This window comes from Monomorium pharaonis, chromosome 8, assembly GCF_013373865.1.
Source record: "Monomorium pharaonis isolate MP-MQ-018 chromosome 8, ASM1337386v2, whole genome shotgun sequence".
Taxonomy (NCBI): domain Eukaryota; kingdom Metazoa; phylum Arthropoda; class Insecta; order Hymenoptera; family Formicidae; genus Monomorium; species Monomorium pharaonis.
Window position 1 is genome coordinate 17014717 of NC_050474.1, and position 26347 is coordinate 17041063.

Here is a 26347-nt window from a genome sequence, read left to right on the forward strand (position 1 = left end):
AGTTGAAAACTCAAGAGGAACGGAACAAGTATTGATTAGTTTTGGGCCATAAGTACCGGGGAGTGGGAATAGATTTTGTTTCACGTGGAAAGTCGAAAACCCATGTAGAACAAAACAATTATTGACGTCATTTTGGGTTATAAGTACTGTGGGATTGGAGAGAATCTTGTTTCACGTGGAAAGTTGAAAATCTATGTTAAATGAGAAAACAATTATAGACATAGGCCAATTTTAGTTCGTTAACAATGATAACTGACTAAAATTTTTTGTAAGTAACTCAAAATCATGACTTTGGTAACATATGTCACGCTTAAAATTATAAAAAGTGTACGTTAATTTAACTAAAAATAAATATTTTTAAACTTTATGTAATTTTATCTCAAAAACTATACATGATTGCCAATTAATTTATAATCAAAGAAAAGTTGATCAGTATTTTTATTTGTATAACATATATCGAAATCAAAATCAAATATTGGCGCGTTCTCTGATCTGAATAATTATTAAATAAATATATTTTTATATGAAAAACAGTATTTTGTTATTTTATGTAAACTTAATTTATTTTTAATAAAATATTGTCTTTATTTAATAATCCATACTATAATTATTTTGAGTAATGTAACTTTAAAAAAATACGACTTCTATTTATATGAATGCCTTTTAAAATTATTACGTTTAATTAAATGAGGTTAATTCAATCTTAATGTAAGTTTTAATTAACATATAATAGTACTCAAGTGCCACATGCTGATAAGCTATAAATATGTTATAGTCTAAGTTACAATAGGGGACACATATTTATTTGTACGTATTCGTATCAGTTGTTAAGGAAGTGATACATCCTCTTGAAAAAATCGGTTTTTATATTTTTGAACAAATATTGGCGAACCAATAAAAGATATGAAAAAATTTTCAATAAAAGTTTTATGATTTTTAATGTACTTTACAACAGTGCACTCAGGTTTTTAAAAATGTGATATTTTTCGAAATCCTTTTTCTTAACCCAATTTTTCGAAATTTTAAAATTTGCTTTGTAGCAAAAATTAAGGCACATTTAACAATAAATTCGATCATATATGATAAAATTGCATTTTGAAAAGGCATTTTTTAAAAATAAGCTAAAAATATCTTCATGTATGTTTGCTTTGTACACGCCCTATACGTATCCGACTTATGACATTTATTATTCATGTCGACAACTTTTTTTTCGCAATCTTCCAAGGACAACAATGTAAATTAGTACAAGGGGAATTATTTTTAATTAACAGAATAAGTTAAATTCTCGTTCTTTAATAGACGCAGGAATATTCAACGCGTGGAGAGAAAAGATACTATTTGAAAAAAAATTAAGTAATTGTTTAGAATCGTGGCTTTTCTCAATTTTGAAGTTTTTCAAAACTTTGATACGCTCCACGGGGTGCAGTGAATTTTTCTCGTAAATTTTATAAAAATTATCGTAAAATATGAACTTTTCCCTATAAATTGAAAAAAAATTGATGATTGTACGATTTTTTTGGCGGAGTTTTAAGATTAAAAAAAAAGGTTATTTTGACTTTTATCGCTTGTTACTCGTGAACAGATCAACGTATAGCGCTCAGCAAAAAAGCATTGGAAAGCTGAAAGTTTGCACTTTCAAATGCTATTATTAATTTTTTCAGAGATTTATTTTTTCTAACAACAAATTGCGTTCCAAGATTACGTAAAAAATCATATTTTACGGTTTTTATTTAGTTCAATGTACTGTCATGAAGAAAGATCCAATCACATCGCTAAAGCAAAGTTTTATAGTACAATTACTCCCCAGTAATAAACACTAACGTTCTTTGATCAATTACTGCTTGTAAACGTTCTCATATATTTATGCACCTCTCAATAATTTCCTGCGGAATTTTGTGCCAAATTTGCCTAAGCGCTTTTCCCAATTTATCAATTAATATTTAATAGTGCAAATTTTCAATTTTTTATTGTTTTTTTGCGGAGCGTTGTACGTTGATCTATTCACGAGTAATAAGCGATAAAAATTAAAATAATCTTTTTTTTTTTAATTTTAATAACTCCGCCAAAAAAATCGTACAAACTTCAATTTTTTTTAATTTGTAGGGAAAAGTACATATTTTACGATAATTTTTATAAAGTTTACGAGAAAAATTCACTGCATCCCGTGGAGCGCGTTAAAGTATGAAAATTTTCAAAGACAAAATACATTCTTACTTTTGAAGAGATGCCGAAAAGGGAAAAGGAGAGGATCAAAATCTGACAAACGCTCTTTAAAGTAGAGGCTTCAAGCTTCAAAATGAAAAAAAAGAACTTTCCAATACGATAAGTTTTCGCGAAGTTACGATTATTTGAAGTTGAGTGAAATTTTGGTAAAAATTTTTGTTGCGTTAATTTTGTTGCTCAGTGTATTTTGAATAAATTTGACGCTTATGACAAATTTGTGATAGATTTGCGGATATATGAACTTATTAAATATTTGAAATAAGCCATATTTATTTAATGATTTACTCAAGTAATTTACAGTAGGTATTTTTCTGTATGTATATTTTAAGTATTTGTTTCAAGTAAATAACGAATAAAAGTACAATGATGATACTTTAAGGCCATTATCAAGAAAATTCTCTTTCTTGGTTCCATGATACTTTTTTGCGTGTACGCATGAGAATTTAGTGGAGGGATGATTTTGAACGAGAAACGAAAGTATGTTTTATATCGCGTTACTCTTACGAGCCTCGAGGATCGAGCGGCGACGCGGCAGAATCGCGATTTCGCGGCGCAATCTCTTGTCCCCCAAGTCTGGCCTCCCCACTGTCAATCCTGGAAATGTCCAGGTGACACCGAGAGTCTTCCACGAAGCAAGGACCAATGCTCTAGGCACGCGGAAAAGCGGTGCGGCGCCGCCTACGCCGCCCTCCGGGGCAGCGAGGACGAGCTCGCAGCCGAGCAGGGCCTCGAGGCGGAGGACACCGCGTTGAAGACGCCTGGCAGCGAGACCGAGGACACCGAGGACAACGGCGCGAACGCGGGGGAGCCGCCGTCGCCCGCGCGCCGCTTCACCTTCCTACGTCGCTTCCGCTCGCCGCGCTTCGGCGAGGCGCACCACAAGCGGGTGCCGACTCCCATGAAGCGGAAGTACCGGCGCAAAAAGAGCAAGGAGGACATCATTAACAATGACGTGGCCGGCGGCGAGGAGGAGGAGCCCCCGAGTCCCGATCAGACCGCCATTCCCGATCCTTACTACCCGATCTACCTACCGATCGATCAGGCCTTCAAGGCCAAGTACGTGTTCCATCACAAGCGGGGCAAGACCTTCCAGGAGCGCCTCTACGTGTTCCTCGAGCATCCCGGCGGCTGGCTGTGCTTTGTCTACCATTTCGCTGTGTGAGTATTCACATCCCCAGTGAGAAATGAGATGATCGAAAAGACCCCAATTCGACGTTGGTTTGACGTTATTTCGATGAGTTATTTCTCAATGGGTCACTTATCTCCCGTAATTGACACTTTTTTTTTTCAACGTTTCTTGCAAACGATTCGCAAAAAGAAACACGAATTTACAACGTGCGATTGTCCACGAAGGCCGTGGGCAGTGTACGTACGTTTGTTCGCTGGCAAGACCTAAAACGTAGGGAGACACGAATATAAAATGCCGCGTCAGAGGCTCCTCCTGTTTCCGGTCTTCGTGCGGGCGCGCAATCGATTTCGGCGTCGTGGCCTTTGACACCTGGCGTGCCCCAAATAATCCTCGAGAACGTTGAGGACTTCCCCTTGTCTGCGATCGGCCAACAATCACACGAATCAGTCCGCCTATCGGGGCGCGATCTTTGATTTTTGATCGGAGAACAGATACCTCGCGCCTCGTATAGAATTTTATTGCTCATCATTGGCTTGATCCGATAAACGATATAACAAGCGTCGACGCAGTCGAAGCTTGAGAGTGTGTTCGACTTCGAGAGTGTCGATAAAAGGTTTCGTATATTCTTTGCGAGATGGTTGATGTCAACTCCTATCGTTTTCAACGTTTACACGAAAAATTCGCATTTTGCCAAATATAATGCTAAGCGACAAAATCTTGCAACTTGAATCGTTAGCTGTTTGCCATTGCGTCTTGTAGAGATTACAATTGACTTGAAATATTATGCAACGAACGTTTAATTGTTATTGCAATGAAAAAACTGTTGTAATTTTGATATATATTTTACAAACATGATATTGATTTTTTATAATTTTAGAAATCCTTAATGTCTATTACACATTGTCATTTAATTTATTATATATATTAAATTTTATTGTAATATAAACAGTTTATAATTTAATTTTTAAGAAAGTAATATGCTTAGTTTATTATTTATATGAGTTGGCTAATAGGCTTGTTATCTACATAGTTTAATATGAAATTTAATGGTTTGTTTTATTTTTTGTACATTTACAAAAGAAAAAATTTAGTGCAAAGGTTAAAGTTGATTTTATGATTTTTTAACAACTAAATATTTGATTTATATTAAAAAATTTAGTCGTTTCTGCGAAATGTAAATAAAGAACATAATAAAGGACATGTAAATAAAGAAGTATTTGTTCATACTAACAAGTTTTATTTGATACTTTTTAAATAATAAAAGTAGAAACAAATATTTTTTTATTTACATATATTTCGCAGAAGTAACTTTTTTGTTATATAAAACAAAATATTTAGCTGCTATTAAAAATGTTTCGATTGAACAATAGTTTTGTTAATGATACTAAATTTTTTCTTGCATTCCTCTGACATATTTTGAATAAAATAAGTTTAATCAAGATACGCATATTTGCGTAATTTGATAAATAGATTCTTATATTCCATGGAAAAAGGTAAATAAGTCAGTTTCAAACTTGTCGAAACACAGAACGTGACACACTGAAAAAAAAAATTTGGTTGAATTAACTGGAATGTGAACTAACGGTTCGGATTCTAGTTGAATCTACTAAATTTCTAATTAATTTAACAAAAATTCTTGTTGAATTAATTGGAAATCTTGTCAGATCAACTAGAAATCTGAACCGTTAGTTCAATTCCAGTTAATTCAACAAGACTTTTATTTTTAGTGCAGAAGAAATAATTCCTGAACCAGTCCTACATATGGTATTTTTGCATTTGAAAGCGTGTATACGTAGATAATTTTATCGGAACGAACACATTTCGTGACTGTATATGAAAATGTGTTTTTATTATGACGTTGCGATAAAACGATGGAGACTGGTTAATTTTAGCAAAAAAATTCTTGAATATATTTACGTTTCAAATTTTATGCATATAAGAATGTTAAAAATACTTATAATGCCTGGATTATAATTCTTATTACTTAATTCTAGAAGTTTTAGTCCCATCGTCTTATAAAACCATGATTATTATAAAGTTCAACGACATTTTATATAAAGTACAACTTAAAAAAATATTTTAAAGAAATAAAACAAAATTTTTAATAAAAAACGACAGAGAAGCTAATCAGAGCCAATTGTAGCCACCGACTTTGATATTTTTTTTTTACATTTTTCTTACATAAGTATTCATTATTAGATAGAATGATAGATCATGAGTATGTACGGTAGTGTGAAGTTCTAATCCTGGGGGATTATGGGATAATAGTAGTACCCTTGAGTATCTTCAAATAAAAGATTAAACACGGCATCTTAAAACGATAGACAAACATTTAAGGTAGAATGAGATAGATACATTTTGTAGATATCTCCTGATCACCATGATGGATCAATCAAGAGTTGTTTAAACTGTGTTCAATTTCTTATTTGAAGATCCCTAAGTACCCTAAAACTTCAACAACCTCCTTCCTTTTTTCTACTTTCTTTGTTTCGTGTCATTAAAAATGGAACGGCTCTTTTCCAGTACTTTAAGAATATGTATATTATAATTAGTATCGTTATATAGTTAGCACTATATTCCACAACACTCTTCTGAGTTAGAATCCCTTTAGCATACTTTTACGTATAGGGAAATAGCTCTCGGATATTAATAAACAGCATTACATTTATTGAGCTTCGGCCTTGTATCCCGCTACGAAAGGTATATATCGGCCAGCGAAGTACATCTACCGCTCCGACGGGCATCATCCATTGAAAAAACTTGGCGAATTCGTGCATTATTCAATAGACTGTTTTTCATTTCTTTCAAACTGTCGCCAAGCACCGCAGCCTTTTAAATAATTCATTATCAAAACAAAACGCGGCAACGTATCCGAAACAAATCGATCGTCGCAAATATAGTAACGTAAGTTCTTTTGTTTTTTTTTTCATCTCGCCGACACTTTCTGTCTATTTTCATTCAATTTCGGACGAATAAACAAGTAAGTGAGAAACTGAAAGCTATTGAAATTTCGCGAGATCTTTTTTTCCTTTCTTATGAAACATTACTTAGAAAACGTCTTATGGATATTTAAAAGATATCTTATTAAAGATATTTGTACGAGATGTGTTCAAAGGACATTTTAAAAGATATTTTTAAGATATTTGTCATATCTTTTATAAGACAAAATTTATTAATTTATATGTCAAAATCTTGTATAAAAATTATAATCTGCATTTACGTAGGTATACCAGAATAGATGTAGATGTATTATAGATTGATCTTTCTTTTGAATAGATTGACCTTTAAGATATGATTAATATGCATAATTAATTATTTGTTGGTTTGCGCAATTAATTTCGGCAAAACTGTAATGATGTTGGGAATCATCCTATTGTTAGTAGTATATTTGCAAAATTAAATTTGAAAAGAACTTGTTCAAAAATTATTTCAAACTATTTTAGCTGTGTATATAAAACATTTAAAATATTAACATTGATGTTTACAAAAATATATAATTAATCCTAAATTGTAATGTAAAAGTATTACAACAATGAAATATTAGTATGGTAATATTTTAAATAAAAAAACATTTTCTTTAATACTCGCAATAGGAAAATATTGATATCTTAAATTTGTCAAATTTATGATCAATATTATTTAGAGATTTTATTCCGAATTGCTGCATATTAGCTTATATTATAGTGTATTAGCTTACGTTAGCGCAATTACTGCGAAATTTTCATCAATTTATAATACAATTTATCGTGTAAAATATTTGCACTGTTCTTGTCAAGGTAATAATCGAAGATATGATGTACATACATGAAATGAAACATTTTGTATATTATAAATAAATTACAAAATTTATTATTAGAGAAATACAGCTAATATTTTTTATGCATCTGAAATTAAATTCGAGATAACTTCACATTGCGGAGGAACAAGTATCCGTATGTGTGATAAGTAAGAGGATACATCTACTTAAAGTTGGCTAACACGAACTCGCACAATGTTCTCGAAATTAACACCGTTCTCAAGCTTGTTTCAGTTAAATACGCGAATAACTGATAACTGTTATGGATCAAAATTCTCTTGCGCGTTTTATTACAACTCGCGGGATGATAATATGCCGCGCTTATATCGAACTTTTGACGATGCAAAAGTTAAAACACTGCAGTCGGAAATTACCATGGAATTGTCTTTCATTTTGTGCCCGACGTACTGCCGTCATGTCGAACGCGCCATTTATTTCCGGAAGCGTATTTCTATTCTTACTACACACTGAAAATATTCATACAGTCTGTTTTTACAATTGTTTCTTGGATGTATACCTTTCTATTTATGTGTGTGTTCGCTTCAATATCTTAATTTAAGAATAATAACGCTGTAAACGTATGGCGCTTAAAACTTAAAACAGTTGAATGAGAGTTACTTTATAAAGAACTTTTAGCCTTTTAATCACGTTGTACATAAACTGTAAAAAAAGTTGCACGTTACAATTTCGATTTATTATTAAACATATGTATTTATGCACATAAGAATAAAACGTTATAATAAATTTACATATAAAATGATTCTTTTTTTTTTTTTTAGAAATGTGTAAAAATAAATGATAATAACTATAGTTATTATAAAATTTTGTCAAATTTTTCTTAAGCTATGCTATCAAAAAGATATTCATATAAAAATGAATATATAATATGTGTGATATTATCATCAGAGTTGTAAAAGTTATTTAAAAATGTTACTTTTTAAGTAACACGTTACTGTTATTGTTATTTAGAAAGTAACAATTCGTTACTTGTTTCATTATTTTGTAATATTAAAAAGTAAAATATTTTATTAAAAATTAATATTAAAAAGTAAAATATTTTATTAAAAATTAATATTAAAAAGTAAAATATTTTATTATTATTTGAAATTACATTGTTTAATAATATCTCTTTTTCTCTCTTTTAATATTAAAATTTACAACTTTAAATTGGTCTTTTTATAACAAGCTTTTCTTTACGTTAAACTTAATTTGTAATTTTTCTGAATTTGTTATATTAATAATACTATTGTTTTTAACATATTTATTTTTATAAAAGTTTAAATAGTATTTTACAAATGCAAATTTTATTAAAAATTATTATTATTTTTTATTAACGTTATTAAAATGTATTTCAATACCGACAATGAATATTGAAATGTATATGTATATACATATATGTATATATACAGGGTGTCGTGTAAAACTTTAGACAACACTTACAAGCAGGTAGAGCACATCAATGAACAGAAAAGTCCTTTATTGTTTTTCAATTTTTGCAATAGTTAATAAGTTATTGATTACACAGGTACACAAAAAAGTGGTTGGTCTGGCGGACCAGCTAGTCAATTCTTATGTATTTTGACTTGCTAAATTTGAATTCAAGGTCAGAATTACTGAATTGGTTCATTTTTTCCTTACTTCAAAAATAAACACTTTACTACTTTTTTGTGTACCTGTGTAATCAATAACTTATTGCAAAAATTGCAAAACGGTAAAGGACTATTCTGTTCAGTTTAATGCACTCTACTTGTTTGTAACGTTGTCTGAAGTTTTACACGACACCCTGTATATTATACATTTCAGTACAGTAATTATCGGAATGCAATCTAAAATATGAAGTACATAAAAAGTGTTTTCAATATTTAAAATACATTATAAAATATGAAAATAAATCATATAGCACTTAATGCACACAATTTTTAATTTAGAATGTCAATTACTATACATTTATACATGTTTGTATATTGAAAAAATACGTGTATCTACTGAATTATATAAACCTCATACAATAAAAGTAACAGATTAATTCTTTCTCTTTTATTACTGTAAAAATATTATAACAACGTTATTGTTACTAGACAGAAAAAAGAAATGATAGTTAATTCTGATTATTATGTTATAAATATCATAAGAATTTGTAAAAATTTACACATAAAAACTAAAAATACTATTATTTGTTATTTTCCGTTTAAATATGTATTCCATATAAAGATATATTTACACACGTAAAAAAAATTACACATTTTATATAATTTTACTATAAATCGTGTAATTTTAATACATATTATTTATGTAACTTTACATATCTATTTTACAGCGTAAACATTTTTATTTTCCGCTTAAAAAAAAAATAAATTTAAAAACGGTTTGAAATAAAAAATTGTGTTGCACTTTATTTTACATTAAAAAAAAATGCTTGAATTAGTTTATAGTATAGATATAATAATGGAGAGCGTGGTGTTGCGAACAGCGCATCGGTCTGTTATGTTGAAGGTGCCGTGTTCGATCCCAGGCAGAACTGAAAAAACTTTATACGTATTCTCTTCTTTGATGGGTTGGCAGGCTATCAAGAGTATTCTATGCCTTGAAATCTTTCTATCTTAGCCATTAGCGAAACCAGCATTCAACTGTAGGTCTCGTATATCTGTGTCTGTGCAACCTACATGTGTATCACAAATATACGCAACGAGAAGCAGTATTACGTATAAAGCATATACCATATGTATATATAATAATCTGAGAGCTTGGTGAAATATGAACAATCTACAATTTTCATTAAAACTAGAAAATTTTTATTGCTTGCATTCTGAGTGCAATACTAAAAAGTTCTAGCGTTGCATTAATTGAAAATCTGCATTGAAGACAAAAACAAATAAAAAATGTATCTTGACAGTGCAGTTTTTAGTTCTGTATAAAAATTAATTTATAAATCTGATAATTCCTGCAAAATTTCTGTTTTGCTTTAAGCAAATATATATGTATATATATAGTTGCTTTAAAAATCTAGTTAAATCTACCAAATATCCAAAATGTAATCAGATGTCTGTTCAAAACAAATCTGAATTTTTGCAAAAATTATTAGATTTCTCAATAAATTTTTGTACAAAACTAAGAACTATACTGTCAAATTACATCTTTTATTTGTTTTTGCCTTTGAATCCAATTTTAAGCACTTGTAAGAGACTTTATTTATTAGAAAATCAGTAAAAAAGCTTATAATATTGTATTTTTTATTCTATTACGTGTTATTTTCTTCTTATAAGAAATATGCACTGCGTCCATCTAATATACAATGTCGCAAACTGTCATATACCAAACATTCAGTAGATCAACCAAATCCTTATAAGCTAATTGATCTATTTCTAGCACATAATGGCAATTGTTATATTTATTTTATACTTTTTAAATAAATGTTACGTCCGGCAGACTCCACGATTTCCCTTTATCAGAGATCAGATAAAATTACAAAAAGAATTCCGTTTCAACGGTCTCCGATATACAATTTTTTCATGTGCCTTGGATTAGTTTGTTAGAAACGTGATAATAAACATGGATAGACGAAACAACCAAGTTGATAATTTCGGTTTCTTTTAAATGTCGAGTTAACAAACAATAAATTCTGACAGAAATACAATGGCAAACTCATGTTCGAAGCAAGGTTTCACGTTTTCTCACAAAAAAATGAGTAATAAAGAATCCAAACATTAGTAAAAAAAATAAATAACGTTTCCTCCATCTGCAAACTATACCATAGCACGTCTAGGACAATAAAGAATTTGTTATCTTTTAAACTCGAAGGGAAGATAGATCGGATAGCGATCGGTCGGATTCCTTCGATAAAATTAAAGGAATGTGGCAGGAGAGAGAGAGATTATTCGACAGATTATTCAACGTGTAATTTGTCAAAAAAGGAATAACCTTCCCTCCAATAGGAAAACCTAGGAATTCACCCACCGTATAATTCTGTAAGTAGTCCTAACAATAAGAACCTTTGAACCATCTACATCTAGATCCTTCCTCTATAAAGGCCCTGTACATATATGTAAACACCAGATCCGGAAGGCAGTCAGATCATTAACACTAACCAATATACATATACATTAGTATAGCAGTAGTCATAGGAATACATAAAAGTATGGCAGTCAGAGCAGTATAACAGAATCAGTATATAGCAGTAGTTATAGTAGTATGTAGAATATAATCATGTAGAATCAATGCGTGAATAAACTTTAGTGCTGTTCCATCCGGTCAAAAAATCTACTCGATTCAGACAGACTTCTCTTCCCCACAGAACCTCGAGCATCTCTCTCTCTCTCTCTCTCTCTCTCTCATACACAATCATCCACTAACCCTACGACTATCCCTTTGCTCCTCGGTTATCATTATAATTATACATATTATAGAATTAAAATGGAAAATTCTTTCCATTTTCCTTTCTCAGCTACCATACACTTGAGTATCTGTAAAATTATTTATATATTTACTATGCGTTTTAAATCCGATTATTTTACCGTCGTCACAACTTTTCAAATCACGACTTCAGCGTCTAAGTTGTATTTCCACTTAAAAAGTGTTATTAGAATAAATATTTTGTTGATTTTAAACAAAACTTTATCATTTATTCAAATCCTTAAACGATCTACCTTTTCTCCCCCTGACCAAAGATTGCACCTGGTCCAGTTCCGAGTTAAAGTGATTCAATTCGCCGACTCAAAATTTGGACCTACAACCACACAACTCGGAAATAAGGTTGTAACGGGTTTATCAGCACGCTGACCCACATTTTCCAGTCACAAAAAGTGCGTTTGATCCGAGGCACCTACCCTTTCTAATTTGCGTGCCTACGGGAATTCTTAGTTTCGTTACGTCTTTCTCTGCCTTACCTGCGCTCCTTTGAAATATCTCCCTAACAATTTAAATAAAAATTAAACCCCATATGGCTGGACGTAATACAAATAATCTATCTTTCCGATTACTGCTGCGTATATTCAGTATGGTCTCTTTTTTGCTGCATTTACTTATATTTATATGATAATTTTAGACAGTTTAATAATATTTAATAAAAAGTAAAATATTAAGAAAGTGAAATAAAAACATTTTTAATGCGTAATATGCCGCTCTGATCAACGTTTTATTCCAATACTATATTTGACAAAAGCGACAGTAAATTGGGACTGCCAGTTATTTCACCATACTTAAATGTTTTGGCTGTATACTAAAATACTTGATTGTAATAACTGGAATCTATTTGTTTATTTTCACTAGAATTTACTTCAACCAAACATATCTTGTGTGTAATTCAACCACGATTGTTCTTTTCTTTTATATGTAGTACCCCGCAAAATAATCCTGGATCTGTTTACAATTCCATTTGAAATCCGGCGTAGCATGAGGAAGTATTTGAATTTTGAAATTTTTCGCGACTCATTCAACCGCATAAGATCGTTGCATGATCGTGGCGAACATTTGTGGGCTTCGTGCGGTTTTAATGCCGCATCGTTTATTACAATCGTTACACAGCCGACTAATGAAGTCGCGCTGCACGAAACGCCGCGTAAATAATTTAATTGCTCGATAATCCTATTGATCTGCACTACCGGATTCCCGCTATTATCTATTATCGCAGTACTACTAACCCCGCGTTGATGCCGATCGGAGAGTGGTGGATAACAACGAGAGAGATAAGAGTCATTCAATCTCGAGAGAGAGACTCTGCGAAGGAATCCGTCCGTTTACATGCCAAGTGCATGTTGAGTTGAAAACGTACCGAGTGTAAGTTTTAGTTTCACAGGAATTTTCCTTCGAAGAATTTCTCTTTTTTTAGTCTTAATTATGCTATAATTTTTTCCCCGTCTATCTTTTCTAATTATTGTGCAGTATTGAATTTCCAGAAATTAAAAGGAATCCGACGTTAAAATTACACCACGTTTAAAACGGGTTTACCCCGCCGGCTGAATTTAAAGCTGAAACTTTTTAATTTTAGCTTTTATCGCTGCAATTTTTGAGTAGTAATTTTTTGTCTGGAAAATGCAGTTATTATAGTAATTTTCGAAAGACCAATGATAGATTAGGCGTGACGTAAGCGTCCGGATAGCGTAGCGATGTTAAAAAGATAGAAGAGAAATTTGTCTCAAACGGCGGTAATTCTAATTCGACTGGCCTACTTTCAAGCGCGAATAGTAGCGTGTTGTTAGGCCCAATGCATATGCAAGCTATTTGCGTGCGGCCTGCTATTTTTAGATGAGAATTGCTCGCGCGCGCGCGCGTGGGCGAACTGATATATCGATATCGCGTACATAATGATGCCCGGATGGAGATTATATATCGTGGAAGGTCGTTACTAAATTTTTCAGTAACCCGAGCGTGATCGGAAGGTGCGAATCTGAGAGTCAAAATCAAAACCCGATCGTGAAATCACGACTGATTCGCGTCGGATGCACGCAGACTGACGAGCGAAAGCGCGCGCGGTCCTCCCCCGCGTCTATTTACAGTAATTAAAATGCAGCGCGTAATTTGAGGAACAGTTGCACAAACGGTCGCGCGCGGATTGATTTTCAACGAGGGCACCTTTGATCCGCTTCCGATTTGCTGGGAAACGACGGGAATTGCATTCGTTAATTGCGCGTGCGGTGATATTGCATTATTTATTTCCCTTTATTGATTAATGATAATGTCGCACTCTTTGTCAATTAATTTCTTTTATCGGGAGTAAACGCACATTCAATTCATCCGCGAGATTGATTAACGCGCGGATACTTATTCGGGGTATAATCGAGAAGTTTATTCCTCGGAGATCCATTTGTAATTAAACCGCGATGAGAATGAATAAATGATGCGACACTACGTGACATTATTGCTGTAGGAACCGCACACGCACACGTTTCTATCTCCTCCCCCCCCCCCTCGATCGCATGTAGGTTAATTGATATGCGGAGTATGCACAATGGGTGTACACGCTCAATCATTTTATACATCTTTAGCAATATCATAAGCAATATATCGCGCCGTCTGTCGATGTGCGGGAAGGTATTAATATTGATAATTACATTTCATTGTCTCGGCTTTCCCGCACTGCGGGAGTTATTTATTAAGATGCTACTCGATTCATTTGTATATTCCTAATCAAATGTTTATTCCGAACAAATTAATACATTTTTGTTTGATTAAAACAAAAGGTTTTTTTAACTGAAAAAAATCTTGACAAAAAAATCTCGGTGAAAACAATTTAATTGAGGAATTGGAATCGACACCAACGTGTCTGTTTAGTGAAATGAAAAATAAAGTTTTCCGATTGCTCGGGTTCTTTTTCTCTGTGGTAAATTCGAAAGCAGATTTTATTTTGTACAGTTTTTTACACTGGGTCGTTACAGATTTGAATCTTTTTGTTTAAGATAAATAATATACTTATTATTTACTTATTGTTAGTTTAACCAATTTGTAGTGCGCATTCTTCTGTGTTTGCAAAGTATCCCCAAACGATCAGTTGCATGCTTTCTATCCATAAAAGTGTACTATTCTCGCTCAGAGATTGTCCTCCTATCAAAGGAATGATTCTCAGGGAATGTTGTTGTAATTTAAAGAGATTTTAAAATCCTTTTTTATCTTTTGCAAATAAGTTTGGTTGAAATTTAAGATTTTGGCTGAGGTTTATGAACAAATTTCCCATTTCAAAAGATTTCTCTTTTGTTTTTGTGCCTATGGAAAATTTCATTTCTTGTTATATTTTTTGGAAGTTGAAGGCTGAAAATGCGTTTTGTAAAATGTTTATTTTATTAAAGGTTTTTACTTTTTTTAGTACTTTTTTAAGTTTGAAGCAAGTAACTCTTAATTTTTGCTCGCTTGTAGAAAAAGAAAATGCAGATATATTTAAAAATAGAGATAATAATTTAATATAATTTAAATTTGCTTTGATTACATTTTTTTAAAAGTCCAACCTGTTTCTGAAAATTTTGAGCGAAAATATTAAGTAATCTTCAGGTAATTTTTTCTGAAATATCTGTTTTAATACATTATTTTATTTATTACATTGTATTATGGAAAAAACGGTTTTGCTAAAGGTATTAAAAAATTTTTCTGAATACAGATATGAAATTAATTTTTTGTCAGACCATAAAGCAATTATGTAAAATGTTCAAGCTCTAAGTGCTAGAATGTTAAAATTTTTTGCAGTATTTCCAAATAGTACACAAAATATTTACTAAACATTTGTAACTATTTATTATTATCTACTTTTTAATCATTTTATATACATATGAAAGAAAAATATTATATTATCCTTACTTATTTAACATGTTGTTAAAATATAGATTAAATATTTTATAATAAATAAAAAAATAAATATTTATATATAAATATTTATAATAATACTTTAAACAAACTATATAAACTTTTTCATATCTATGATGAATTTTTATGAATTGTTTATTATGGAGATTTAAGATCGCAAATACATTTATGAAATATTTTGGTAAAAATATTTAAATTATTATTATAAATATTTTACAAATCTTTAACAAATACCGTGTACTACCCTGAACGTCCTCTATAATTATTAAGTTGGTTCAACATTATTTTCATATTTATCTTTTATAATAGATACTTCAGTAAAATAAATGTTTTCAGAGGACGGAATTTCGTGGCGATGAAATTTGAAAGTTGCATAAGCTAAATAGGGATTCCCCCAGGCCCTGGCGGCACATCGGACTGTTATTTAGTGTTTTATTCAGCGGGCATTCCCGTGACTTTGGCATTTCCACGGCCAAACATATAAAAAGCGTTCTATCCGCGCGGGTGTCGAGATGTCTGTCCGACGCTCGTGCGGAAGATGGATGAGTTCCTAGCTACGCTCGGGGGAAAAAAGGAGGAATATGTTAGACAATTATCATAGTAGGTCGATGAAGGTGACCCACCGTGCAGCCACGAAGCGCTGTACATACGTCGGAATTATAGGCCCTCGACACGCCATCTTAAAGAGCCACTACGCGACCGAGCGCGCTTTCGTTAGTGCCGCGCGCTCGTCCCGTTACTTAACGAGGTAACGCTCAATAATAAATTACTTGTACAAACAACGAAAGCGCCGCCGCCGCCGCCGCCGCCGCCGCCGCCGCCACCGCGATCGATCGTCAGATCGTAGCAATTACCGGTCCCGCGTTCATGCCCTCGCATACGCGGACTCTCTGCTTGGTTGCCTCGTGTCGGGTTTTTTCCCCTGTTTCCCCCTTTTTTCTACGTCGTTAGTTCGCGTCGATAAGCGACCGATTAAGATTCGCAATGACGATTCTAAAAATTTGTATTTTTATCGACGAAATGAAAAGCGAAATTTCTGCGCATTAACGGTTGCAACCGAATTTCGATATAGGATGTCCATTAAAGTAGGGGTCAAACTTATACAAGGTGTTAATGAAGTCGAGTAGGTGAAAAGAGTTCGTATAAACTTGAGATCGAAAATGCTTTATTAAAAAGTTATGCTTTATTAAAAATTCAAAAAACCTTTTATCAATTGTTACGATTGCAATGCTCAAAAAAAACTCTTTCTTCTACAGACTGAAAAAAAAATTATATTTAATAAATGTTTTTGAAAATGGTACCAAGCAGAAATTTTATAAAAAATAAATAATATTTATTTTAGATGAGGTAATATTTTCTATAATTTAGAAAATTTATCAATTTTTTTAATTATATAAAATATCATCTAAAATGAATATTATTTATTTTTTATAAAATTTCTGCTTGGCACCATTTCAAAAAATATTTATTGAATCTAATATTTTTTTCAGTGCAAGAATACAAGTTTTGATACGTCGAATTAATAATAACTGTCCACTTCTTTGAAATATTCCTCGAACATTTATTTTACACAACACAGAGATTGTCCTGAAATTCGTAAATCAAAATATCACAGCAAAGAAACTTTTGAAAAATGAAATATAATAATTATTTATCAATTTTATTTTAAACAATGGTTTTGGGAAATATATGAGTTTAGATTTAGAGTTATAAAAGCTCTAGTCAATCACAAACTATTTTTAGTCGTACATTTGTGTGAATCGCTCGTAGGATAATATCAATAACCGCATGACAGATGTCCAATTCTAATCATTGATTGATCAACTTTAAGTGCTTACATTTCAAAGTTATTATTAGAGATAAAGATTTGTAAGGAGCTATTACATTTAATTTTCGAGAACATTTTTGATATAGTATTTGTATTGATAAATTTCACACTTTGTGTACATCGATGTTGTAACACTTCTCACGAAACTGTATTTGCAATCGGAAATCGATATTATGCACAATTCTAAATCTTATTGCACAGAGATTATGTTTCAATGCGAAACGCACGAATGATGAAACACATAATTCGGTAAATGCACGTTTGTGATTATGCAGCGAAGTACGTCAAAGAGAATATTCAATATTTGAAAACACGAATCCTTGAGGATTTGTAATAAAAATTCACAAAAAAATTGGTAAAAATATAAAATGTATTGCTGGTAGAAAGAATTCATCAAAATGATTTTTTAGTATTGAATTTATAACTGTTTTATTAAACTGTCGAATATATAATATATCGTATATGTTCTATGAAATTTCCTTTTTCGTTTATTTAATAGAACTTTAATATTTCCTTTCTACTCGTTTAAAATATATCACCAACACATACGTTATATACACCACTTTGTTTTTGGATAATATTTTTAAGATTTTTTAATGCTAAAAATAAAACTTTGGATACATAAATGTAAACTAAAAAGTGTCTTCTATTAGATGGTATAGCAGTTTTTATAATACAGGTTTATATTTTGTAATAATTAATGTTTTCGCAATACATCCTACAAATAAACGTCTGAAAAACCCTAAAAATTGACATAATAATCAGTAATGATAGAATTCAGATACGATTCCATAGGAAAGGAATTAACTATAAACTAAATTAATTGATGAATTAAAGCGATGTTGTAATAAACATATTTCTGTACATTAAACAACAAAGTTTATAAAATAAAAACTTATAAATGATACATTTCTTTGTATTTATCTGCAACATTAGTGACTTTCACAACTTTTGCAGTGAATTTATTTATTAGGTATGATTAGTGTTTTTAGCCTTAAAAAAGAATATCGGAAATTTTTGGAAAAAAAAACTTAGGTTTTTCTTATTTTGTTGAGTTTTGTATTTCCTTTTTTTATTTTAAAATCAATAATCACCTGAGCAATCATCTGAAAATCTTTCATGTCAGTGGTGTTTTAAGATTCTTTTGCATTTGAAAGTTCTAATAAATAATTCATCAAAGTCAATTGCCATTACTACAATATTGTTCGAAATAGAAGGTCGAAAAGAACTTATTTCTTGAAATTTTATTTTTCCGAAAAATTAAAAATGCACTAATACTTTATTATTATATTATTATGTTATTATGTTTATATTATTATTTTTTCGGAAAAACTCGAAAAGGAAAAAGACATAATTTCTTTCTTAATCTTACATGTCTTGAAAATTAGTACCTCATTACCACAGTTGGCGTTTTCTGTATGATAAAAAAGAAACTTAATTTTTCCCTTTAATTTTTGCCAAAATTAAGAACATACCAGATAAGATAGTAGAAAAATTGTCATGCACACATTGACTATGAATATTTTTACATTCAATTGTCGCGGAATATATGCGACCTTGATCGATAGGCACCACAGGCTATTATATGCATATACATTCCGCGGATAGTATTCTCTTACAAGTTTAAGTATAAAATTACGTTTTACACATGGCAGCAATCAGTAGAGAATATGTATAGTAACGCTTGTGTAGTTTGTCAAGTAATTTGTCAGTTTGATTAGAGTTAGGTGACATAGTAGTTTAAGAAATAGTTTGTTCTGGTGGAAAAAAATAGGTAAGCTTTGGTAGTAAAAATTTATTATTCCGAGCAGCGGAATTGAAACGAAGCTTTATGGTGACGCACAAACTGAAACGCTATACATGGTCAATATATATAATACACATATATAATACACGTAATGCATAGTCAATAATAATGCAATTTATGTCACATTTCAATCATTGAGTATTTGTTGCGCTAATAACACGTTGGTTGTTTGTATAATATCGGCGGTTTATATTATAAGCGTTCGTATTAAAATTATCAGATAGGTTTAATGCCAATCTGGATTACCATTAATGAAAGTTTATTAATGCGAATTTTACATTATGCAATGTACATAATGTGCTACAAGACTACATATATTGTATCTTTTTTTTGTTAATTTTTAAGTCTAACATTGTCAATATCATGTATTGCTTTAATTAAAAGTTTTCTATAAAATTAATAAACGAGTTTAAAAAGTTAAATTTTTAAGAAATCAAAAAATTTTTTTAATCACTTATTGTATAAATATAGTAATTTTTCTTTGAACATTAAAAAAATTTAAGGTGTAAGAATGAAATTGTTGACTTTAATTAATATTTTAAGCATTAAAAAAAATAAATATACAGATCTAAAGACCTTTTACTTTGGAATTTTATACTTATTAGCTGTTTGTCCTGCGTTATTTTACATTTATCTTCAAAAAATTATCTTTAGAAAAAAATATTAGAAAATAAAGAAATTATTTTTTATTTTCTATTAGGTTATTTTTAAATTTATTTTTTATTAAATTTTTAGAAAATTTTAGAAAATTGTTCTTAAAACAAAAACATGTTTTTATTTTTTTTGTATGTAAATGAGATAATTTTTTTTTGGACATACGTATATGTAAGGACAAACTTTCAGACTTAGATTAAACTTGGATAATGATTTAAACTTTAATTATTTTGTGAGGATTTATTTAAAGGCAAAAATCTTTGGATTAGTTCGTTTTCTTATTTTATATTCACTACATATTATAATACGAAGAGTTTAAAAGTTTATTGTACAGCCTTTTGAACAGCATTACAATGGTTAAGTCGAAAATAGCGAGCAATTTTGATAAAGAATCTAAAATCACTTTTAATGTGAATTTGATTGTAATCTGCGACAGCCTACGCTTTTAATCAAATCGCTTGGTGGGCGAAATTTTATGATAAAAATCAAGTTTTGATTTGTATTTGTCACGTGTGACATAAAGTTAAATTAAAATTCTAAAATTGCCTTGAATATAAATCTGATGTTTTAATATATGACATCAATCATTCATCTAATTGGAATTTTATAACAGAATTACATTCTGATTGATTTGCCACATAACATAATAGAATAATTTATTATAATTTGTTTTCAGGTTCATGGTGGTATTGGTATGCCTCATATTTAGCGTTTTGTCAACGATAGACCAATACAGTAACTTCGCAAACGAAACTCTGTTTTGGATGGTAAGTAGTCCGTGTTCATTATTATCAAGTGCGCTTGTATATACCGTTTAAGTGGACAGGATATTAAAAGCATCTCTGGGTCAAATAATGTCAATAATACTATTTAAAGAAATACTGCAGAACTGCTAGATTAAGACTATTCTATCGCAACCGCATCGATTGCACGGGAAGACATACATTTGACACGTCACGTGTATAAAGTATATATAGACCTGACGCGCCATTTTTCATTAGGAAGTCTTTGATCAATTCGGAATGTTTTTTTTTTTTACATTGAAACGAGTCATTTTTTCAATATTTAACTACATAATTTAATTTTTTTCCTTAATATTTCTATAATTTTTCTACTTTTTTTAGAATTAACTCGATAACAACCTTGATTTAAGCGTTCTGCAAATTATTGCTTTTGTAATAGAATCTTAATTACATTTACATTTGTATATTTTTGCCTCTGCATTCTTGTATTCTTTACACTTTTAAAAATCCAAACTTAATATTTGATCTCGAGGGAAGAATTAAGAGTGCTGAATGTCATCTTGATTGCAACGCGAAACGTTAGGCACTGACAATGATTAGGAATTCATCGAAACAAGGATTTCGTAACGTTTTGTAAGAAAGTTAAAGCAAACTTCATTTAATTAGTCGCTCGAAAAGAACACTTTGGATCTGTTGGCCCGCCCGAGAATAGACTTTACAACAAGTTCCTGACGAAAAACTTTTTCTCTTCTTCACCACCGTGGCTGCACAAATAAAATTAATTCCTCCTCTCGTCTACTTATATCATTTAAAGAGGAGCAAGTTTAACTCTGCGAAAGTTTACAAATTCCAAACAGTATTCATCGGTACGGAGTATCGATCTCATTCACGAATCGGTATTCCATATTGTAAAAAAAACTTTCATTGTTAAATATTAAAATGTTAAATTTAAGTTATATTTTTTAAATTAAATAGCACTTTGTTTTTTTGTCTTTTGTATTCTCAAGAAATAGAAAGTAGTAAATAAATAGAAATAGAACAAACTTTGTTTAATAAAGTATATAAAACTATAAATATAGAAATAAATAGCAAAGCTATAAAATATAGAGAAGATTTATTTATTTATGATGTATTGACGATTTAAACAGTATTTCTTACAGATACATTCTTTGAATAGATAGTTTTGTTACTATTTTTTATTTCAATCATTTTCCTTAATTGAATTTAACATTTCTCAAGTTAAATTATTTACTGCTCTACTTCTATTGTTTTAGACAAATTAACGACATAACTATATTATGTATGAGAAGTAATGATCTATTATAAAAATGATTAAAAATAACTGAAGATGGATACAATTCGACACTTCGCATTTAACAGCGTCCGCTTGTGATACTTTCTTACTTTTTCTTATATGGACGCGAGAAAAGTAAGCTCGCATAAAACACGAAGTTCGTCAATGTCCTGGCTTATAAAGGAATAGTATAAACTAGTTCTCAAGGATCTCACCTCCCACTTGCGGTTCTAACATTGACGTCCTCGTTTTTCTAGGGCATCCTGTTCATACAACGGCGTTAGTACAATCGATAGAATAGCCACTCTTCGTCTAACGCTAGCTTATTTGTTGTACATTTCTTTCAGAGATGATGTTAAGCTAATGTCCATACCACTAATGTACAGATCTATTCTGCTGTATTTCTTCCCACTGATGTTGGACAATTATACTAGTATTCCATTGTAAATTATTTTGAATTAGACAAAATGTTTTGAATGTAGATTTTTGAATACTAAAAATAATGTCACAAATTAAATTTTTTAAGCACGTTAGATTTCCGAAATAATTCAGATTTAATGTGCAAAAAATCGCTTTTTTTGCAATATTTGGAATTTCTTTTGTAAAAAAGATTAACGTTAGTTTGAAATTCTGATTAGAAGTTATGAATATATTGTTTATTGCCTATAAAGTATATTTCTTTTATTTTGGTATCTTACATTTTAACGATGGTATGAAGATACAGTGACAAGAATTAGACTCGGAGGAATTAAATCAAAAAACGTCGAATAAATTGCCATTACGAGCGGACACTGGATGTTTGCATATACAATAATTTATTATTGAAAATATGTAATGTTACAAATTAAATTGACAAATTGACGAGTAAAGTTATAAAGGATGAAAATATATAGAGAAAAAAATCTTGAAAAGCATATTTTAAATGTACACGATTTTATCGACATAAACAGTAAAAATTTGCTATTGTGACAAAACTTTGAATGGATTAAATATAAGACATTGAAGTAAAAAAGATGCACTTCTTAAAGAATGAACAATCATTTTTTTTTATAAGAAAACGTTTTTTTCTAAATTTCTAGTAAAACAACCAATTGCAGAAAATTGTTTGCACATCAAATCTCAATTATTTTGAAAACTCGACGTGCTGATGAACTTTAAATTTCAACATAAAAAAAAAAAGAAACTAATGTGATTTAAAGTATTTTAAAAACATTGTGTTTTTAGTAAACTAGTGTTATCGATTGTATTACGATGATATTGTGGGCTACACATTCAACCAGTATCAAGTCTAAAGGCCAAGAGATCAGTTATATTTTATTTCTATTCCAGGAAATATGTCTCGTAGTATTCTTCGGAGTCGAATATCTGGTTCGACTATGGAGCGCGGGCTGCAGATCCAAATATATGGGTTGCTGTGGACGGCTGCGATTCATTCGGAAACCGATTTGTATCATAGGTGAGTTGTGCCGCTTGTGTTTCCTCCCTAACGGTGAACCGAAATGCGACACGACCAAAATTAATCTGATATTTGCATTGTTCGATCGACCGGGCGAAAAATGGGATCGCGACAATCGTCTCTTTGTCCCGCATCGCTTGTATAGGGTCGTTTGTGACCGTCGTTACTACCTAACTTTGTGATATTAAGCGCCGCTCCTAAATTCGAGTCCATTTTGCTAAAATCAAGATTGTGAGCGCTTTGTATCGCGGCCATCGTTTTGTTGGAGGCGTTCCGCAAATGAAATACAAGCGAACGACGAAAATTCCTCCCTTAGTTGAAGACTTCGCCTAAAATTGATTACTTGGCATCTATTTCACAAACTTTGTAATTACATTGATAACAAATGTTGCGATTGGAAATTAATAGCGAAAATTGAAAGAATGAAACAAGAATCTATTTTTTTTTTTGAATTATTATTTAAAAACTAATTAAACTGTTTGAATTATAAAATTTTAAATTTTTGCATGTACACAGAAAGAATGATAAATGTTATGAAACTAATAACTTAATATATTCTATTTAATAATTCATTGTTTTATATAAACAAATAAAATTATGTTTTTTTACATATATAAATACAACGAATACAATTTTCTTAAAAAAATTTGATAATTTTAAATTTTAGCAAAAAATTATATTATTATTTCGGTATTAATCCTTCGTGATTACACGTCCAAAAAGTTCTGTGCTAATTACACTGGAGTGTAACGGACCCAGACTACATTCTTACGTGTTGACAGTTTTCATTATTTTGACAAAAAGAAAATATTGAATAAACTTGAAATATTGTTCCCAAAATACTGTGGAATGGAATGTAAAAATTTGATTTTAACAGGAGAAAAAAATTCATCTAATTTTCAAATAATGATTCAGAGTATCATACAGAGTGCCAAAGTTTTTTCAAGGTCTACTGGACCGCATAGATAACTACGAAGGATTAAAATAGTTATTTAAATAGTGTTATACAATGATGGTTTTTTGACAATAAAGTATTAAAAATTTATAATTTTTTGTCTTAAGATGTTTTTTTTTATGAACTCACAAAAATTATCATTGAATAATATTGAATAACTTACTATTATTATTATTAAATTTATTTTTAATGCTGAAACTATACAAAATTTGTTTATACAAGCAAATTATGCGTGTTTAATGCTATGTAATCTTATTTTAATATTTAATATTTTTTAAATAAAGATGATCTTAAAACAAGAATATCTTATTTTCTGTATATATTATATATACACAAATATTGTATATAATTATTGGATTTAATTATTTGTGCTTGTCTAGATTATTCGGAATGTATTAGAACAAGATTTTCATCACCCAATTTCGCCGCGGTACTTCAATCGTGCGTAACCACACCTGCAATTTGCGTAAATCAATACTTTTGAATTAGTTGCGTTTTCGAATCGATTTTACGTCATGTTTATTGCAGGGCGCGTGATATCCGCGAGATTATCTATGTTTGGCGGTTATTCGCAGATTCCTCTTCTCCAGCAGTTATCTCAAATAAACGAGAACATACCATTTCATTTAATTTCGTTCATAACAGTAGAATAGTAGTCATCCGTAAGGCAGAAAATGGAGCATTATTATTACGAGACTAACCGCTAAAATGCGACTGAGATTACACCTATTTCGGCAATTTGTAACGCGCGGATGGAAAGATTGTTTTTAATTAAAGTGTGCACTGTCGACAAATTTTACAAATAAATAGTAACGTCGGATGAGATATTAATCGGATTACGCACTTTACTTTTGATTATGCATAATTAATATTAAAAAATTACACAATATTCAAAAATTATACAATATTTTAAAACACACATATGCATCGGAATTATAATTATAATATTTTTAAAAATATAATTACAAATTAATGTTTACTATTTTTAACAATTTTTAAATATTTATTATTTTTAATAGATTAATATTTTTTTAATTAATAATATTTGATTTGTTTCAATCGATTAAATTAATCGTGATTATGCTTATCATTAATTTTTTATTGATTATTTTAAACAAAAATTAAATTGATTAATTATACAATATAATTTAACATTAATTTTATCAATTGATTACGGTAATTATAATCATTTATATTTAAAGCTTTTATTTTAGTTAATCAATAAATAAATTGATTGATGCCCTATGTTATATGTATCATACGTGTATGTAATCTAATTAATAACATAACGTTTTTTTAGCGATATATATTATGTTCCGATCTATTATGTTTTCTTCGTATTGATCGTGTGGAACTTTTCTCATGTATTTTTTCAGATTTAATTGTTGTAGTAGCGTCCATGGTAGTCTTATCGGTAGGAAGCAATGGACAGGTATTCGCCACTTCCGCCATCAGAGGCATTCGGTTTTTGCAGATTCTGCGAATGCTTCATGTCGATCGTCAAGGTGGCACGTGGCGGCTTCTGGGTTCGGTGGTTTTCATACATCGTCAGGTATTTTGCAATGAAAATTCTCAATGATACAACCCATATAGCACCGAAGTTTGCAGCAACATTGCTGCAACGTTGCAACATTTTGCAATTCAATGCAATGTTGCGGCAATATTGCACCTGAATTATTTTGCAATATAATACATTAAATTGCTATCTGCAATACTAAAAATTTATAGTGTATGTTACATACACATTCAATTTCAAAACACTATAAATAACATTTTATTTGTAATGCAATTCGAAACGTAGCAAATATCCGACGAGAAAATTAACTTATACTTTCTGTGAATTTTTATGCAATTAATTAAGACTAGGGTCTTATAAATATAATATCAGAAGATATCATTCATCAATCTTTTTTCATTGCCTATATAAACTCGTGAAAAAAGTGTTAAGTATTTATTCACAAATATATATTAAATTTTTCAATAAAACGTTTCGTTGATGTATTCACATTACAGAAGAAAGGATTCATGATTGATACCTTAATTATAAATACCGCGCGGCCATTATTTGGCTGCCGCGTCTTGCCTTGTCGCGTTCAAGATAACAATGTTTTTGTTTTATGTGCATAGTTTATAATTTGTAGTCACATAAACAGTGCATTCTTTATTAGCACACTTC

General features: G+C 30.5%; 1 protein-coding gene across 6 annotated transcripts in view; it reads left to right on the top strand.

Annotated features, from left to right (window-relative positions):
- LOC105838285 (potassium voltage-gated channel subfamily KQT member 1) overlaps positions 1 to 26347 on the top strand; it is an 87904-nt gene that overhangs the window by 8946 nt on the left and 52611 nt on the right. For all 6 annotated transcript variants that reach the window (XM_028189080.2, XM_036291240.1, XM_012683740.3 and 3 more), the window contains exons 2-5: positions 2832 to 3381; positions 20400 to 20490; positions 23090 to 23216; positions 25548 to 25723. In XM_028189080.2, coding sequence (XP_028044881.1) covers positions 2832 to 3381; positions 20400 to 20490; positions 23090 to 23216; positions 25548 to 25723 — 944 coding nt within the window. The remainder of the gene's footprint in view (positions 1 to 2831; positions 3382 to 20399; positions 20491 to 23089; positions 23217 to 25547; positions 25724 to 26347) is intronic.